This window comes from Chiroxiphia lanceolata, chromosome 4 (assembly GCF_009829145.1).
Source record: "Chiroxiphia lanceolata isolate bChiLan1 chromosome 4, bChiLan1.pri, whole genome shotgun sequence".
In the NCBI taxonomy this organism is placed as follows: domain Eukaryota; kingdom Metazoa; phylum Chordata; class Aves; order Passeriformes; family Pipridae; genus Chiroxiphia; species Chiroxiphia lanceolata.
In genome coordinates, this window is record NC_045640.1 from 31,433,730 (window position 1) to 31,447,854 (window position 14,125).

The 14,125-nt window shown below is 39.7% G+C and overlaps 1 protein-coding gene across 9 annotated transcripts in view; it reads right to left on the reverse strand.

The window, feature by feature from the left end:
* The window catches only part of MTUS1 (microtubule associated scaffold protein 1), a 132,995-nt gene that overhangs the window by 26,865 nt on the left and 92,005 nt on the right, over positions 1-14,125 (reverse strand). For 8 of the 9 annotated variants that reach the window (XM_032686985.1, XM_032686986.1, XM_032686982.1 and 5 more), the window contains one exon: positions 5,496-5,713. In XM_032686985.1, coding sequence (XP_032542876.1) covers positions 5,496-5,713 — 218 coding nt within the window. Of the gene's footprint in view, positions 1-5,495; positions 5,714-9,329; positions 10,057-14,125 lie in introns of those variants that run through there. The other variant, XM_032686987.1, reaches the window with a different exon arrangement.

Here is a 14,125-nt window from a genome sequence, read left to right on the forward strand (position 1 = left end):
CTCTCCAGCTGTAGTCCATTCTGAACACCCAGGTGTACCAAATAAATTGCTTAACTGAGGCGTCCTCTAAAAAGTTGTCTCCATCAGAGCCTAGTTTCACAGTAATTAATGGATTAAAATGTTTTTCTGAATGTTAGAGCACACAAATCTTCAGTCTGTTGCCAAAAATATTCTTGTTCATTCACACCACCTTATAGGAGCCTTGAGAATCATCTCAAGCTTCCTTGCTTTCCAACAGCTACCTGTCAGATGGAAGCTGCCAGAGCCTAGACTTGCTCTGCAGGGGGAAGCTACTGTATTATTACTCAAATACTCTCTGTCACTGAACAGAAAATACTTGCATTCCTCAAATTAAAGATATTATATTTTGACTTCTATGTGATTTTTCTTTTTTTAATAAAAAGAAACATAAAAATTATCTGAATTAAATATCCTTATTATCTCTTGGAAAAAGTTATGTCCATATTTTGGAAAGCCAGATTTAAAGAGCAGAAATACACTTGGGATGAAAATTCTAATGAAAACTGGCCAAGTTTGATGTTAGGTTCTAGAAAATCAAAAGTACAGACTGAACTCAAAGATAGCAAATCTAAACAACAGGTCTGCCGATATATTTTGGACTTACAGGTCAAAAGATACAATTGTTCAAAAACTCTTCCTTTTACTACAAACGGTTTGGGGTTTAGTGATGCAATGTGTACTTCTGCTCCTTAAGCAGGATATGCATTTTTCATTTGATAAATATAAACATTTTCTGCTGAACAACCACAAAGGCCAGAACAAGTATTTCTGATACATGTGTTCATGTATTCCAAAATGGAAATAAAACTCTTTAAAGTGCTAAGAAGTTCCCAAGGAAACTAGTATCTCGACTCTTACAGTCATGCACTTGTCAGGAAATGCCAGTTACAGCAGGTCATATACTAATAGTTAATTTCTATTTCCTGCTAGAAATACTGATGCCTGTTTCAGCCACACAATTTCTAGCACATTGCTCATGTTGTTTCCTGTGTCACACTCACAATTAGGTGTTATCCACATATTGTAGTCAAGGCTTTATAGCCTCTCAAAATGCCTTTTCCTTTATGAAGGAAACTTCTTGAAGATTACATCACAGACATTCCCAAGTTTCAGCTGTAAATACCAGTCTTCCCATAACCGTACCAAGAGAAGCTGAACAGCGAAACTAGTTTTCTGTTCATCTCTGTAGTATCCTGTGACACAAACACAAATTTGAAGCTCATTTCTATAGCAGAATCTGTTAAAAGTTCTTGAAATGCTTAGAATTGTTTATTAAACTAGAAGAATAAAAATGGGTGTTTATTATAAACATTTTACCATCTAAAATTTTTAAACAGCTTGAGTAGTTCTGAATGTGGCAGTTTATACATTAAAATGAGAGGATAAAAGGGAATTATCTGTCAAATCATGCTTTGAACAGTTACAAAGCCATTCAAGTAATTCTAACTGTACATTACCTTTTCACTTGAAGGCTGAATCTCTCAGACAAATTTAAAACCGTATTTAAAACCAAACTACTACCACGCTGCTAAAACAAACACCCTCCACCCCCGAAGATGTAAGAGTCTATACACAGCAGTGTTGGAGGTTCAAACACCCCTGCTGCAGGACTCACACAGCCTTGTGGGGGGCAGCCCTGAGGCAGGGAGAGGGGCTGAGCACCCCTCAGGAAGCAAGAAGTAGAGGCTCAGGCAGGAGCTGCCACAGCCTCAACCTCATTAGCTGGTGACCCTTTCTTTTTTTTTAACTTCCCAAGGGAGCATGTGGCTCCTAGCCACAGCTGCAGACCTCTCAGGTACACGTTCCCACCCCAGCACTGGTGGGTGTTCACTCCCACTCCTTCCTGCAGTGAGCCACATATGAGACATACCCATAACACTTTGGACATGGACAGACCTATAAAACTAGACCCATAATAGTTTCTTTTCCCCCTTCCCAAACTAGATGCCTGAACTGGCTTCCCAAAGAAGCCTGTGCATACACGAGGATAAGGGAAGAGACGGCAGAGCTGCAGGCATCCCCAGCCTGACTTACCACAGGCATGCTAACCATATATTTAAAGCCTCGGGGAACGCATCTGCTACTGAAGGGGCAAGAAATAAATTCAAAATTATTAAGCAAAATGAATACTTGGGGAAGTTAAAAGATCAACTCAAAAGCAGTGGTACAAGTTTCAGAGCTCAGTGCAGTTAAAGGTTAACAGAAAACAGCTTTCTTGGCACTTCATGCACTTATTGTAAATGGCCAATTTCACCATTTCCTCTGTACTGCCACTTTTCCTTTCTTGTTTGAATTTAAAAAACAGGAAGATAGTCATGAAGTCACAGGAATTGCCAGTGGACCGGGGGAAGAGCAGTAGTCTAGAAAGACTAAATTTGCTTTTTTAATGATTAGCCCACAGTTTGACACATGTTTCTATCGCTGCCAGCACACACAGAGCTGTCCAACAATGGAAAAACTCGGTGTTCTCATCAGCCACACCGTTCATTGCCATCAAGCATTTTGGATGCCAAGGGAGTTTCCATCTAGCATTAACCCACTGCAACAACAGCTCCTCTGAGGCAGAAATCAGGTTTTTATGATTTTTTTCAGAAGAGTCTTGGTGAAGGTAGTTAAGCAGAGAAACCCACCCCCTCCCCAAAGAAACACTTGACAGCTCAGGTGTGAAGGTTTTATCAGAGGCAGGTGTTACTACTGACAGCTGCAAGGTAACCCTTGCAACAAACAGGTTTGAGCTCAGGCAGTGTTTTGCCAGAGATTCCTGCTTGGCTAGAAACACCACAGCAGCATTGCTCAATCCCATTTAACCATTTGACAGTACCCTCTCAACTTCAAACAGGCTGGCTGCATTTCTGAGAAGTCATTGCAAGCAAGTCCTGATTTCATTCATAGCTATATTCCACTTCAAATGAGCTCATAAGAAGCAACTTGAAACTTTTGTGCAGAAATGGCATTAGGAACTCTTGAAAAAAAAAAAAACAACAACCAAACACAAAAGTAAACCAAACACATCTAGCAGCTGAATCAACTTCCAGGAACTTCAGCTTTGGAGGGAAAGCAGGAGAGGCCAGAGCAGATTTTGCCAAGAGGCTTGGGCTGAGCTGCCCAGCCTCAAAGTACTCCAATTGCTCACTCCAGCTCTTTCTCTGTTTGGCCAGTCCAGTCCTTGACCCCATCTCACCCTTGCACCAGCTCTGACCACACATTAGGACAGTCCACATCACAACCTGGCAAAGAAATGCTTTCTTTGGCTGGTTTAGCTTTCTGCAAACTGAACTGGTCTTTTGTAGGGACCGACCAGCACCACACAAGTCAAGAGCAGGTCCTTCCTCTGGTTCCAGAGCTGTTTCTTAGGTTTACACTGCATTCTGTCACTTCACTTCTTCCCACTTGTTCTAGTGGGAAGAAAGGAAGCACAGCTTTGTTCCTCATGTAATCAGCTAAGCATGATTTTTATTTTTTTTGAAAACCAGAAAAGCTGAAGCTTTTTCTAGGTTGGCTCTGCAGTAGTTAACCTATGAGACCCTGCCTCATGAACTGAAACCTAACTTCAGGTTTCTCCCTGAGTTTATCCAAAGAGTTTGAAAGCTACATCAAAGGGGTCCTGAAGAGATACTTCAGAAAAATAATCATATGGCAAATTGAGATTAAGTTAGCTGTACCAGAGTCCACATCTCACTCTAAAGGAAAAAATCCAAACCAACCAACAAAACCAAAACGACTCTTCACAGTGTTCCCTAAAACATAGAAATCTTTCAGATGTTTCCCCCAGCTAACTAACAGATTCTGAGTATTCCTTACACCACCACGGCAGAAGAGTCCTTCTCATCCCTGTAGTATGTACACAAGAATAAACCAGTGACTCTTCAGCAAGTATTGTCTTATCTCAGGAAAGGAGAGAGCAATCTCAATACCAATTACTGGTATATATCATATTAATTTCATGTGCTCAGACTTAACTGTCCAAGATACTTAATTTTATACAATTTGACAGAAATAATTTTTCTTTCCGTCTGCAAAAGATTAACAAAAGAGGAATAAGGAGCAAATTTACTAGTCTCCTCCATGCAGTTCTCTCTTCCCTCCATCTTCAACACCACATTTTCTTTAATTAAAAACTCCATTATTCTTTAAAAAAAAAAAAAAACAAACTAAAAAAAAATCACATTTAGGCTAAGCAACCTGTAAAATAGCCTGGAAGAAGCAAATTTGTATGACAAGCTTCTTCTCACTAAACATAACACATATAAAGTATTTGTGAACTTTAAAATGTTGCAATACAAAATATTTGAGAGAAAAAACTAGGCCAAGACATTTAATTATAAAAGTTACCAAAAAAATCAGTGTGCTTATTATACAGTAATTAGAAGACTGCACAGAAGTTTAGCAGTGACAATTTCACATATAAATTTCACAATATCATGTTAGATGACAGGCATCCAAAAATAATGTATCAAATTGCTTTGAAGATCTTAAACTAGTTCCTTATCAGAGAAAGGTCTTCCAATCAAGAGTTTTAAAAAACCAGCCAAACCAATCCCAGAAAACTGGCTAAGAGCCACTGCTTTTAGAGTTGAACCAGACTTGGAGTTAAATGTAGCACTTTTAGATTAAATGAAAGCAAGCAGATATTATCCCACAAGAAGAGAATGTTACGTTTCTGGCAGCGTACTAAGACAACCCAGTGCTCTTTTGCATACCAGACTGGAAAATCACTTCATATTGGAACAGCTGAAATTAAATTGACACCAATCTTGGAACATTAGTTATAAATACAGGAGAAACTGCTATTAAAACCTGCATTAGCTGTGCAGTGTAAATTCATAATGTTATCATTTCCTTAACTTCAGATTTTTCTTTTCTCAAAAGTTTTCAAACCAGACCAACAGTTTCTATTGTAGTATCAAAGTGATTACGTTATTAAGTATTTCAAACAGACTAGAACAAATAAAAATTAAACCACATCAGATTATTCCACTCCGTAATTCCAGGTGCATTTCTGTATTTTTTTAATGAAGTACTGATAATTTTAAGACACCACCAACAATAAACAAAACCGTAACAACTCAGAATTTATTCTGAGTAGCTCAAAAACGTATCTACCCCTTATATACTCTTCCATCCAATGTCAGATAACAAAGCAAGGTCATGCAGATAACATGTTGAAACTAATCTTTCCTACAAGGGCAGAACCTGAAGTACATACTTGGAAAGCTACTCAATCCTGAAGGACTCTGACTACAAACTTCTCTTCTAAAAACCATATGAAGCTGCAAAGAGGCCATAAAGTCCAATGTCAGGATTTTCATTTTTTTCTATCCAACTGATGCCAGGAGCATCACCTCTAGAAGAAAACAGAAACGACTGGAATGGAAGCACAGATTTTAGGTATTGGTATATTAATATTTTCTGAAGCCCTTGTTGAGAAGAGTTCAAAAAATTAAAGCCAAAATTGATGAGTTGTGAGTTTTTACCTCAGACTGCAGGTGCTGGATGACAACAGTTAATGCTTCGAACTTCTGGTTACTGGATGCCAGGAATTTTTTCAGCTGCAGGATGATTCCACTTTGAGTTTCACATTTTGTTTTGTACTGTGTCAACTCTGCTGCTTTTGTGCCAGGTGAACGTGCATCTGTGGAGCCTTGAGTCTGTATGCACGAGCTCTTGGGACTCCGCTGCTTGCCCTTGTCAACTAAAACAACAACAACAACAACAACAACAACAACAACTAATCAATATGCATTTTATGTTGAAATCTCACCAAAACTTAAAAGGACAGGTGCAAAAGGAAGTAGTTATAAATTCTTACAAACACTTTCTGAAATACTAACTAGGAGAAAGGGTTATTTCAGTAGCACTGCAGAGCAGGCACTATCATCTGCCAGGTTAATTTCTAGCACCATAACCTTGGATACGCTGTTTTGCACTTTTTCTTCACCTTCATGTACTCTGTGGTATACTTTTCAACATGCTCTTTTCACTGTGCTTTGAACAAATATTTTTAGAAAATGCAAGATCTCTGTCATCCTACCTATCCAGTAACTTACTTCTAACATAAGAATTGTCCACTTTCATTTGCAACACAGATTTCATATTTCCTGCACTTTAAAACACTGCTGAATACAAAATCATTTTTTCTACATTTACTTTGTTATTTTTTTTCCTTTTAAAATTTTATTTGTAAAAACTCCCCTCTCTGCAGTTCAGATCTGAGCTTATTAACTAGAGGTCTTGCAGCATTTCTTAGTGCCAGCAATTTCAGTCACAAGGATAAGACTTTAAAAAGGCTCTAAAATGTAATATATTTCAATATATATTCACAGTCCAAAAAATACATTGTTGATTTAATATTCGTAGTTATGTGGCAACCTCAATTCTTTCACAGTACACAATCATCTCATGTCAGAGGAAGCCACATTACATAATCCAGCACTTGACTCGTAAACACTGTGTAGGTTATAGGTTTCTCTGCTCCCTTCAGACTGGAAAGGGAGTACAGAACTGCTGTGTAGATAGGGCCAGTCTTCCCCGTTTGATCACAAAGGGAATGAACAAACACTTTTGAAATAAAAGGGTGATGCAATAGATAAATATCCCTTGGCAATTTAATGAAGACATCTAAGCAGATTACTTTGTACAGTTTCAACTTAACAAGATTTCTTCACGATAAAGTGAAAAAACCTGAGAGGTGAGATCTGGAGAAAAAAAAAAGTAGGAACATGCAGAAAAATGGGACAAACTAACCAACTAGAGGCAGTCCTTTCTACAGTCCAATCACCTGGTTTGAAGGTTGTCAAGTGACTTTAGAATAGTCCCAGCAGTGTAAGGTTCAATTTCACAACTGGAGACAGTGTTAATGACAAAAGCTTTGATTCTCAGTTAATGTGAGTCTGACTGCCACATCAACTATTGCATTAATACATCAGTCTCCCACAGCCTCCATTTCTTTTCAAAGCCTTTGAAAACAAGATTCCTGTTCAAAATACTAATGTTCTCTGTGTCTTTCTTACTGAGCTGGGTATAAAGTGCCTCCTGAGTCTGTTAATTCTCCAAATAAATCCTCTCTGGGCAAGATTTTCTGCTAGTCAGAGAATTGGCAGCATATTGCATTATCATATTCAAATGCCCTTGGTATTCTTGGAGACTTCCCTACACTTCTGCTTAGAGATGCAGACTGTTTAAGGGTATATTTTCAATTAGAAACATATCATCTTGCAGTTTAATAGCAGAGCTGTTAAAAGGTGCATCAACATAACCTAAATCAAAATACAAATTTGTACAACAAATGCTAAAGCTTGGCTGCCAGTTCTAGATATCTTCTTTTTACCACCATTTTAACTAATGTGACCACTTCTTTTCTCACAGTTCAGATATAACAATGTTCTTTGAGTAGACATCTTTACATGAATGACAGTTCACATTTGAGAACAACCGGATCAAATTTTCAGCAATCTTATGGACAGTATTACATGTAGGAAAATACTGGTTACCTTCTGAAGCTCCTTGAAAAATCACGAGACAACAATCAAGGAGAGAGGGGGAAAAAAAAAGGAGCAGGGACTAGAGAATAAACACATACAGTCAGCTCTTCCCTTCCCTACCGGCTTACGTACTCCTACTCTCTCATATATTCCACCTCCCCTCCTGAATGCTCCACTTATGATAGAGAACCAGAGCATTCATCTTGATTTAAGAGTATTGGGTAAATTCACTGATACACTGAATTTAGTGAATGTCAAAATTTAATTAAATATTTTAAATGAGTTTTACATCAACTTTTAGGACCCTGACAGAGCTGCATTAAACCTGAACAAATGTTTGCAGGTAATTTTTACTCTGGTAAAAAATTACATCACACAGTTACCTAACGAAAATATTTCATTTAAATACAGTGATACACCAGCTAACCACAAATGACAAAAGACTCCAGATATCCCCTGGATCCAGAGTTCAGCCAGCCTTTATCATTATATCAGTTTCATACCACTGCTTTTATTGTGCTGCCCAGACCAACAAGTATTTTCCTAGAAGCTCATTCAAGCATCCAAGCAAGCCAGCCCTTGATACTATACTAAAAAAAAGCTGAACAAAAAAACATGCATGAAGTGAAATTCAGTGACATTCCTGCTGGCAGTTTTATCATAGATGTGTGCTACACACAGCCACTTCAAATGCTGAAAAGCATAAACCCCCTTTAGCATGAACTGCCTTTACAGATTAACACTACCGACACTCCAATGCTTATTTATGGCCTACATACCTCTGGGCAATGACAGATCGTTTCCAGATTTGTATAGTAGAAAGCATGCTGTGGTGTCAGAACAAAAGCCATGCTTTCATCAAAACAAAAGCATCATGAGTCTGATTATTGATACCACCACATCAACGACAGTATTGGTTACCAGCCCAAGTCCCTCTCACTTTGGCCTCTTTACCTGCCACCTTTATACAGTCAGACTTGTAAAACAGAACAAATTCCATTCATAAATTAGGTTCTGGATACCTCTCCAACAAGCTCAAAACCACTGTATCCAATCTAGTTGAAAAGCTCCATTTCTGAAGACTATAAATCAGATTCGCAAGTACTGCATATAGCACAGTAACCGAACAGAATTGCCATCTAAGGTCCTACCCTTCTTCATACCAGGAAAGAAGAAAAAATTTAAAAGTGATTTTGCAAAGACTAAGCCGTTTGATCACTGAACCATTCATAGATTTGATCTAGACCTTGGAAAAGGTCCACAAATCCTCTCACTCCCTCTACAGTCACTACATGGATGGCACAGCAGCCAAGTCTAACTCACTGGGGAGTTAAATTAAACCCATTCCAAGCTTTTCCATAAAGTAAACTGTTTCCCAGACACAGCTTCTGTGGTTAATAGCCATATAATGGCAAGAAATACTCAACTTTCAGTACACAGGGTGTGTTCCATAAAGTTACATTTAAGTGCTGGGGCTCTGTCCTGTACTTGACATAGTATTTGTCTGGCTGGCTACCTCAGGTACCGCTGTGGTTTCCTGAGCCTCCCTATCTTGTGCACTGTTGCTGGATTACCAGATGAAAAATCTATCATGTGCTTTTTTGGTTTGCAGAACCAAATCAAAGCCTTCCTTTGCTTATCATGTATGAGGAAGGTCTATGTACTAAATGTCTACGCTAACTAGAAATCATTTTAAGCAAGACATTCAATTTCTAAAAAAATTACATTTCTTAAAAGCATTCCTAATAGCCTAAACAAGCTTCTGGACAAGCACAAGTGGAAACAACCTCACTTCTCTTTCCACACTTGCAGTCGTAATTGTCTTACCCCCAAGCACCTTCTTTTCACATTCCTCATCCAAACTGTTAGCTTCCACAGGATTTTCAAAACCGATGTGCGTCTGGTGTAAGCATTTTTCAAAGAAAAATCCTTGCTCAACATTTTCTCTTGTGGGAAGGTGCAGGCTGGTAAAAACTTTCTGCCTCTCCTCCATTTTCTGGAAAGCCTTGTCTACACACGTTAAATTAGTGCTCACTTCTTTGATCAGTAAGACCAGATCAGCCTGAGTATTTAACCGAGCTTCCATTTCTTCTCTTACTCGCTGAATTTCCTCAAGCACAGTTCTTATATCCAAGTGACTGGACTTCATCTCTGCTTTGAGATCTTCCTTCACCTGTTGCTGGCTCCTTTGCAATGCTAACACTGTTCTGATTTCCTTCTGAGATGTTTCCACATCGTGCTTTAATTCCTTCTGTCCAGCCTGCATCGCTTCCTGGCTAGCTTTCACTTCGGCCAACAGAGCAGCAATGCACTCCATCCCGATCCCCGGGAGTCGCAGGACCTCTTCCACTGTCACAGCTTCCGAGTGGTCAGGGACATTTGTGAGCTGGTAGCTGATTTCCCCTGATGTCAAGAGAGCTAGCACATAGCCCTGGTACGGTATCCTGCTGCAATCTACAGCGTGCTGCAGTGAAGGTACTAGGTAAAAAGTCTCATACAAGTGAGCCAAAGGCGCTAAATAAAAGCCTTCAACAAGCACGGCTGTAGTCAGAGCTCCTTCTCAGGACTCAGCCAGAGCACTAATCAGTTTAATTGGCAGATTATGCCACACCTGAATTTTTTAAAATCTTTTGCTGACATCACTGTATGTGGGACGTCACCCCAAAAGCCACTCCCAAAAGTCATTTCATCTCTGCATCAATCAAAGTACGCCTGGGCATCAGTAACCAGGTTTGTTGCAATGCAGCCAAACACTCTGCAAGAACACACTGGCCCTTCCTTTCCGACACAAAGGCTCAAAGAGAGGCCGAATTGCCTGCAGGAGCTGAAAGCCAAACAGTTCAACAGTACATACTTATTTCAATTATATATTCAACAAGGTGATTATGCACCTGTCCTTCTGCTAATGTTTGCAGCGAGTGTTCAGAGTACACCTGTGGACACGTTTGACATTGCCGCACTTCTACTGAGTGCCCTCCTTATTCACACAGCTAGCAATACTCTCTTAGCAATCTCTGGAAGAACTCAGATCCGGAGGAAGCCTTGTAGTTCAAAAACAATAAAGAGCTACCAGAGTAATACGGGAAAACTGACTAACAAGATGTTGTTGGCAGGTTAAGGAGGCCAAGCCTTTTAGCTACCAGGTCTGAGTGTTAACTCTTCTCTGTAAAAGCTAAGACTTGTTACTTTTAAGCACAGAACTCTTAATAGGTCTAGGCTCCATGTAAAAACAGGCAGATTAATACACCAGGCTGTTAGCTGTTTTGTTACACAGCAATTTAATTACCCAGTTACTGGACTGAGTTCAGAAAAAATGACCACGTAGGTCTTGGTCTACAGAAGGCATCAGTCTCTGCTTTCAAAGACGTGAGCAAGTATTCGGCACAACACTCAGCAGAACGGGCATCAGAGCAGCACACAATCTGGAACTCAGGAGAACTTCTACACCACTCTTTGGCCCTGTCATGATTCCAGAATGCTTTCAGAGACAGTGATGATCCCACAGATGCCCCAGAGCAGAGACCTATCCATCAAAAACTGCAATAACCCCAACAGCATTGTTTTGGGCTGGGAAGCATCACTAAGAATGCCAATAGCCCATGTGTGTACAGATGCAAGATTTCCAAATCACCACAGTGCTGCCGGCCTCAAAGCCAATCTGGGGAGTCTTGCCTTCAGTGAAAGTTTACCTGCTCACTTGCCAGTTTGCCTCCCATGCTAGTCCAGGCATACTCATGGGACCAGGAAGGTATCAGAGATGCACCCTCCACACAGAGCACCTCACAGCTTACAGGTATTAGCCGAGTGTTTTGCTATCACAGTGGTTATCACAGCCCCTGGTGGACACGGTGTTGATGATGGAGTTTTTTTCTGACTCTCTATATCATGTGCCAGAAAGTCAGACATGGGCTTTCTGATGGGATTTCCCAGCACAGCTACAGATCACAGGTGTAGTTTCTTCCCCTCTCCGCTCCCTTGCACCATTCTTTGCTGGATTGCTATCCTGAGAGCTCCTAAGAATTATTATTCACACGGTCACCACTAAAGACTAGTACACAAGCTGCAGAAGCCCAATCTGAAGTCTGAATCCAGATATCATCTTTGACCTGCTTTAGGCAAGTAACATGGGTCCTGTGCTAATACGAAGAGAAATAGCTCCAAGGGCCATCCTGCCTAAGTCTGATCTTCTGGTGATTTTAAAGGTAGAATTCCATGAAGAGTGCACACAGTGATTTCAGCAAAGTTTAAAAAAAAAAAACAACAAAAAACCCCCAAACAAACAAACAAACAAACAAAGCTTTTGGGAAAAGAAGAGAGTCTACAACTGATACCCCTGGTCCCTTCGTAGAGGAACAGGCTCCTCCAGACAACAACCCAGAGCAGAATCCTAACTGGGACAACAATGAGTGCTTGAGGGAAGCCTTTGTCCATAAGCTACATTGAAAGCCTGCCTGACGAAGCTCACGTGACTGATTAGGTGCTGCAACTGTCATTCCTGTCCAGCATCACCAGATCCAAAAGCTGCAGCCTCCTTTCTACATGTGTGTGCACCCACTCCAATTGCAAAGTGTTCTCTGCTAGAATGTAATATACTGAAGAAAAGCTGTCCTTGGAAACTGGTCTCTTACTTTATATGAATACATTAATTCTACCCAGAATGTAATCTATGTGTTTAGTATGTTCCTCACTTAAACTAAGAGGTCTCATTGATCCTAAGGAATCTGGCAATTTGAGCAAAACAAAAAAGGCCTTATTTAAATAAAATCTGGGATATGTTTGGGTTTTTCTGGGGGGGTCTTTTATTTTGTTTTTAAGGTATTTCTTTTGCATTACAGAAATCTTTTACACAATTACCTAGCAGCAAACATCCCTATTTTTATAGCTCTAGTATTATAGGAATAAAATCCATTAATTTAAAACATCTGAAAAAAGCAATGACACATAGTTTTGATGTCAGGACAAAAATTCACTAAATCACAGTAAACAGTTACACTTTACAGTGTTAAGTAACAGAGCACATTTGAAATATTAAACAAAAGAATTTACACAAACCTTACAGTGAATCATAGAAAAAAATCCATTACTTTGACCTTCAGGGTGGTTTCATGTTCTGTGAGGCTGACCAGTTAGTATAACTAGGACTGAGGTCAGACTTAAAACAGCAACCAGGATAGTTTCATTTCCCAAACATGAAAGAGGAAGCATCTAGTTGCATCTATATATTGACTTTTCCCTTTTTCAAAAATTCTGGTTTAAAACCAATTATAACTGGTAACTGAACATATTCCCCCAATGAAAGAAAAAAAACGGAACAAAACAAAAACCAAACCAAAATAAACACCCCCCCCCCAAAAAAAAACAAACCAAACAACCACCCCACAAACAAAAACATCCCACCCTTGGATTTCTTGTCACTCAGCTTTCCAAGAGTTTGAGAACTAAGGAGAAAGACCAAATTAACAATGAAAATAGAGGATAAAAACTAGAGAGGGCTACAGAACAGAATATCTGTTAAATATAGTAGGAGAGAACACTTGTCCAAGACTATATCCCTGCAAAGTACATATATATATATATATACACACTTATATTTATGAAATCAGCCAACTTACAACTAAAATATTGCAATAAAGGTAAGGAAATGCTGCTAATACATCCCACATCACATACTGAACCAAAAAGCATTACAAAACATCTGTCCTGTAGACATTTATAGCTAATTATGTTCAGCAGAGTTTTGAGCTGGATCAAATTTCTCCAATACACCAATAAGCACTAAAGTAAACTTGAAGGTCCACCTGCTTATTAAAGCCTGAAGAACACAGACCTACACTGCTGACCTCTGGTCTAGATGCTTTATTGTTTCCTCCTCCTCTAATTGAGCTAGTCCTATTGATGCAGTACTGCATGACCTGTGGGTATGATTCTGAAGTTTCTCCTTCAGGAGTCACCAAATCTCAGTCTCACATCTGAACCAGCCCATAAGCGAGTGCGTAACTTCACCCTGTATGTTAATCTTTACACAGCTAGTTCTGAACCCTCAAAAAACCTCTACAACTCTCCTGCCATCCTCCCCCACTGCCTTCCCCCCGCTGCAATGCATGTGAGATATTCAAGCAATGCAAAAGAAAGACTAATCAACCATTTGATCTCACGGCTGTCATTTTAAAGTTTGCCTTTGTGACAAATTGCCTAAGTTATGGCAATTAGGAGAGGGCAACTTAAGAACATCCATACAAATAAGGAAGCTGTTGGGTTTAATCTGCAAAGGTACATAAATTATCATTGAGAGGACCTGGAAATTCAGCTGGCTGTGTATTACCATCCTAAATTCTTTCAAAACTCCTGCTCTGGGCTATAAATGCAGGTCAGGAAAATACACAGGGAAAGCAGTCACAAAACTAAATTAACGGTGTCTGCAGAGAGCCTGACAAGGTTGGATTTGGATGGAAGTCTTCCAACCCTCCAAGCAGCTCCACAGCTTGGTCAACTAATTTTTGCCTGCATCCATCTTCGCAAGTGGCAAATACACACCTTCCTGCTGTGCCTCTCAGAGTCCAGGCTGGTGACTGTACAAATATAGACTCCTGAAGAAGTGGTGTTTTGTTTCTAAGCTCTGCCTC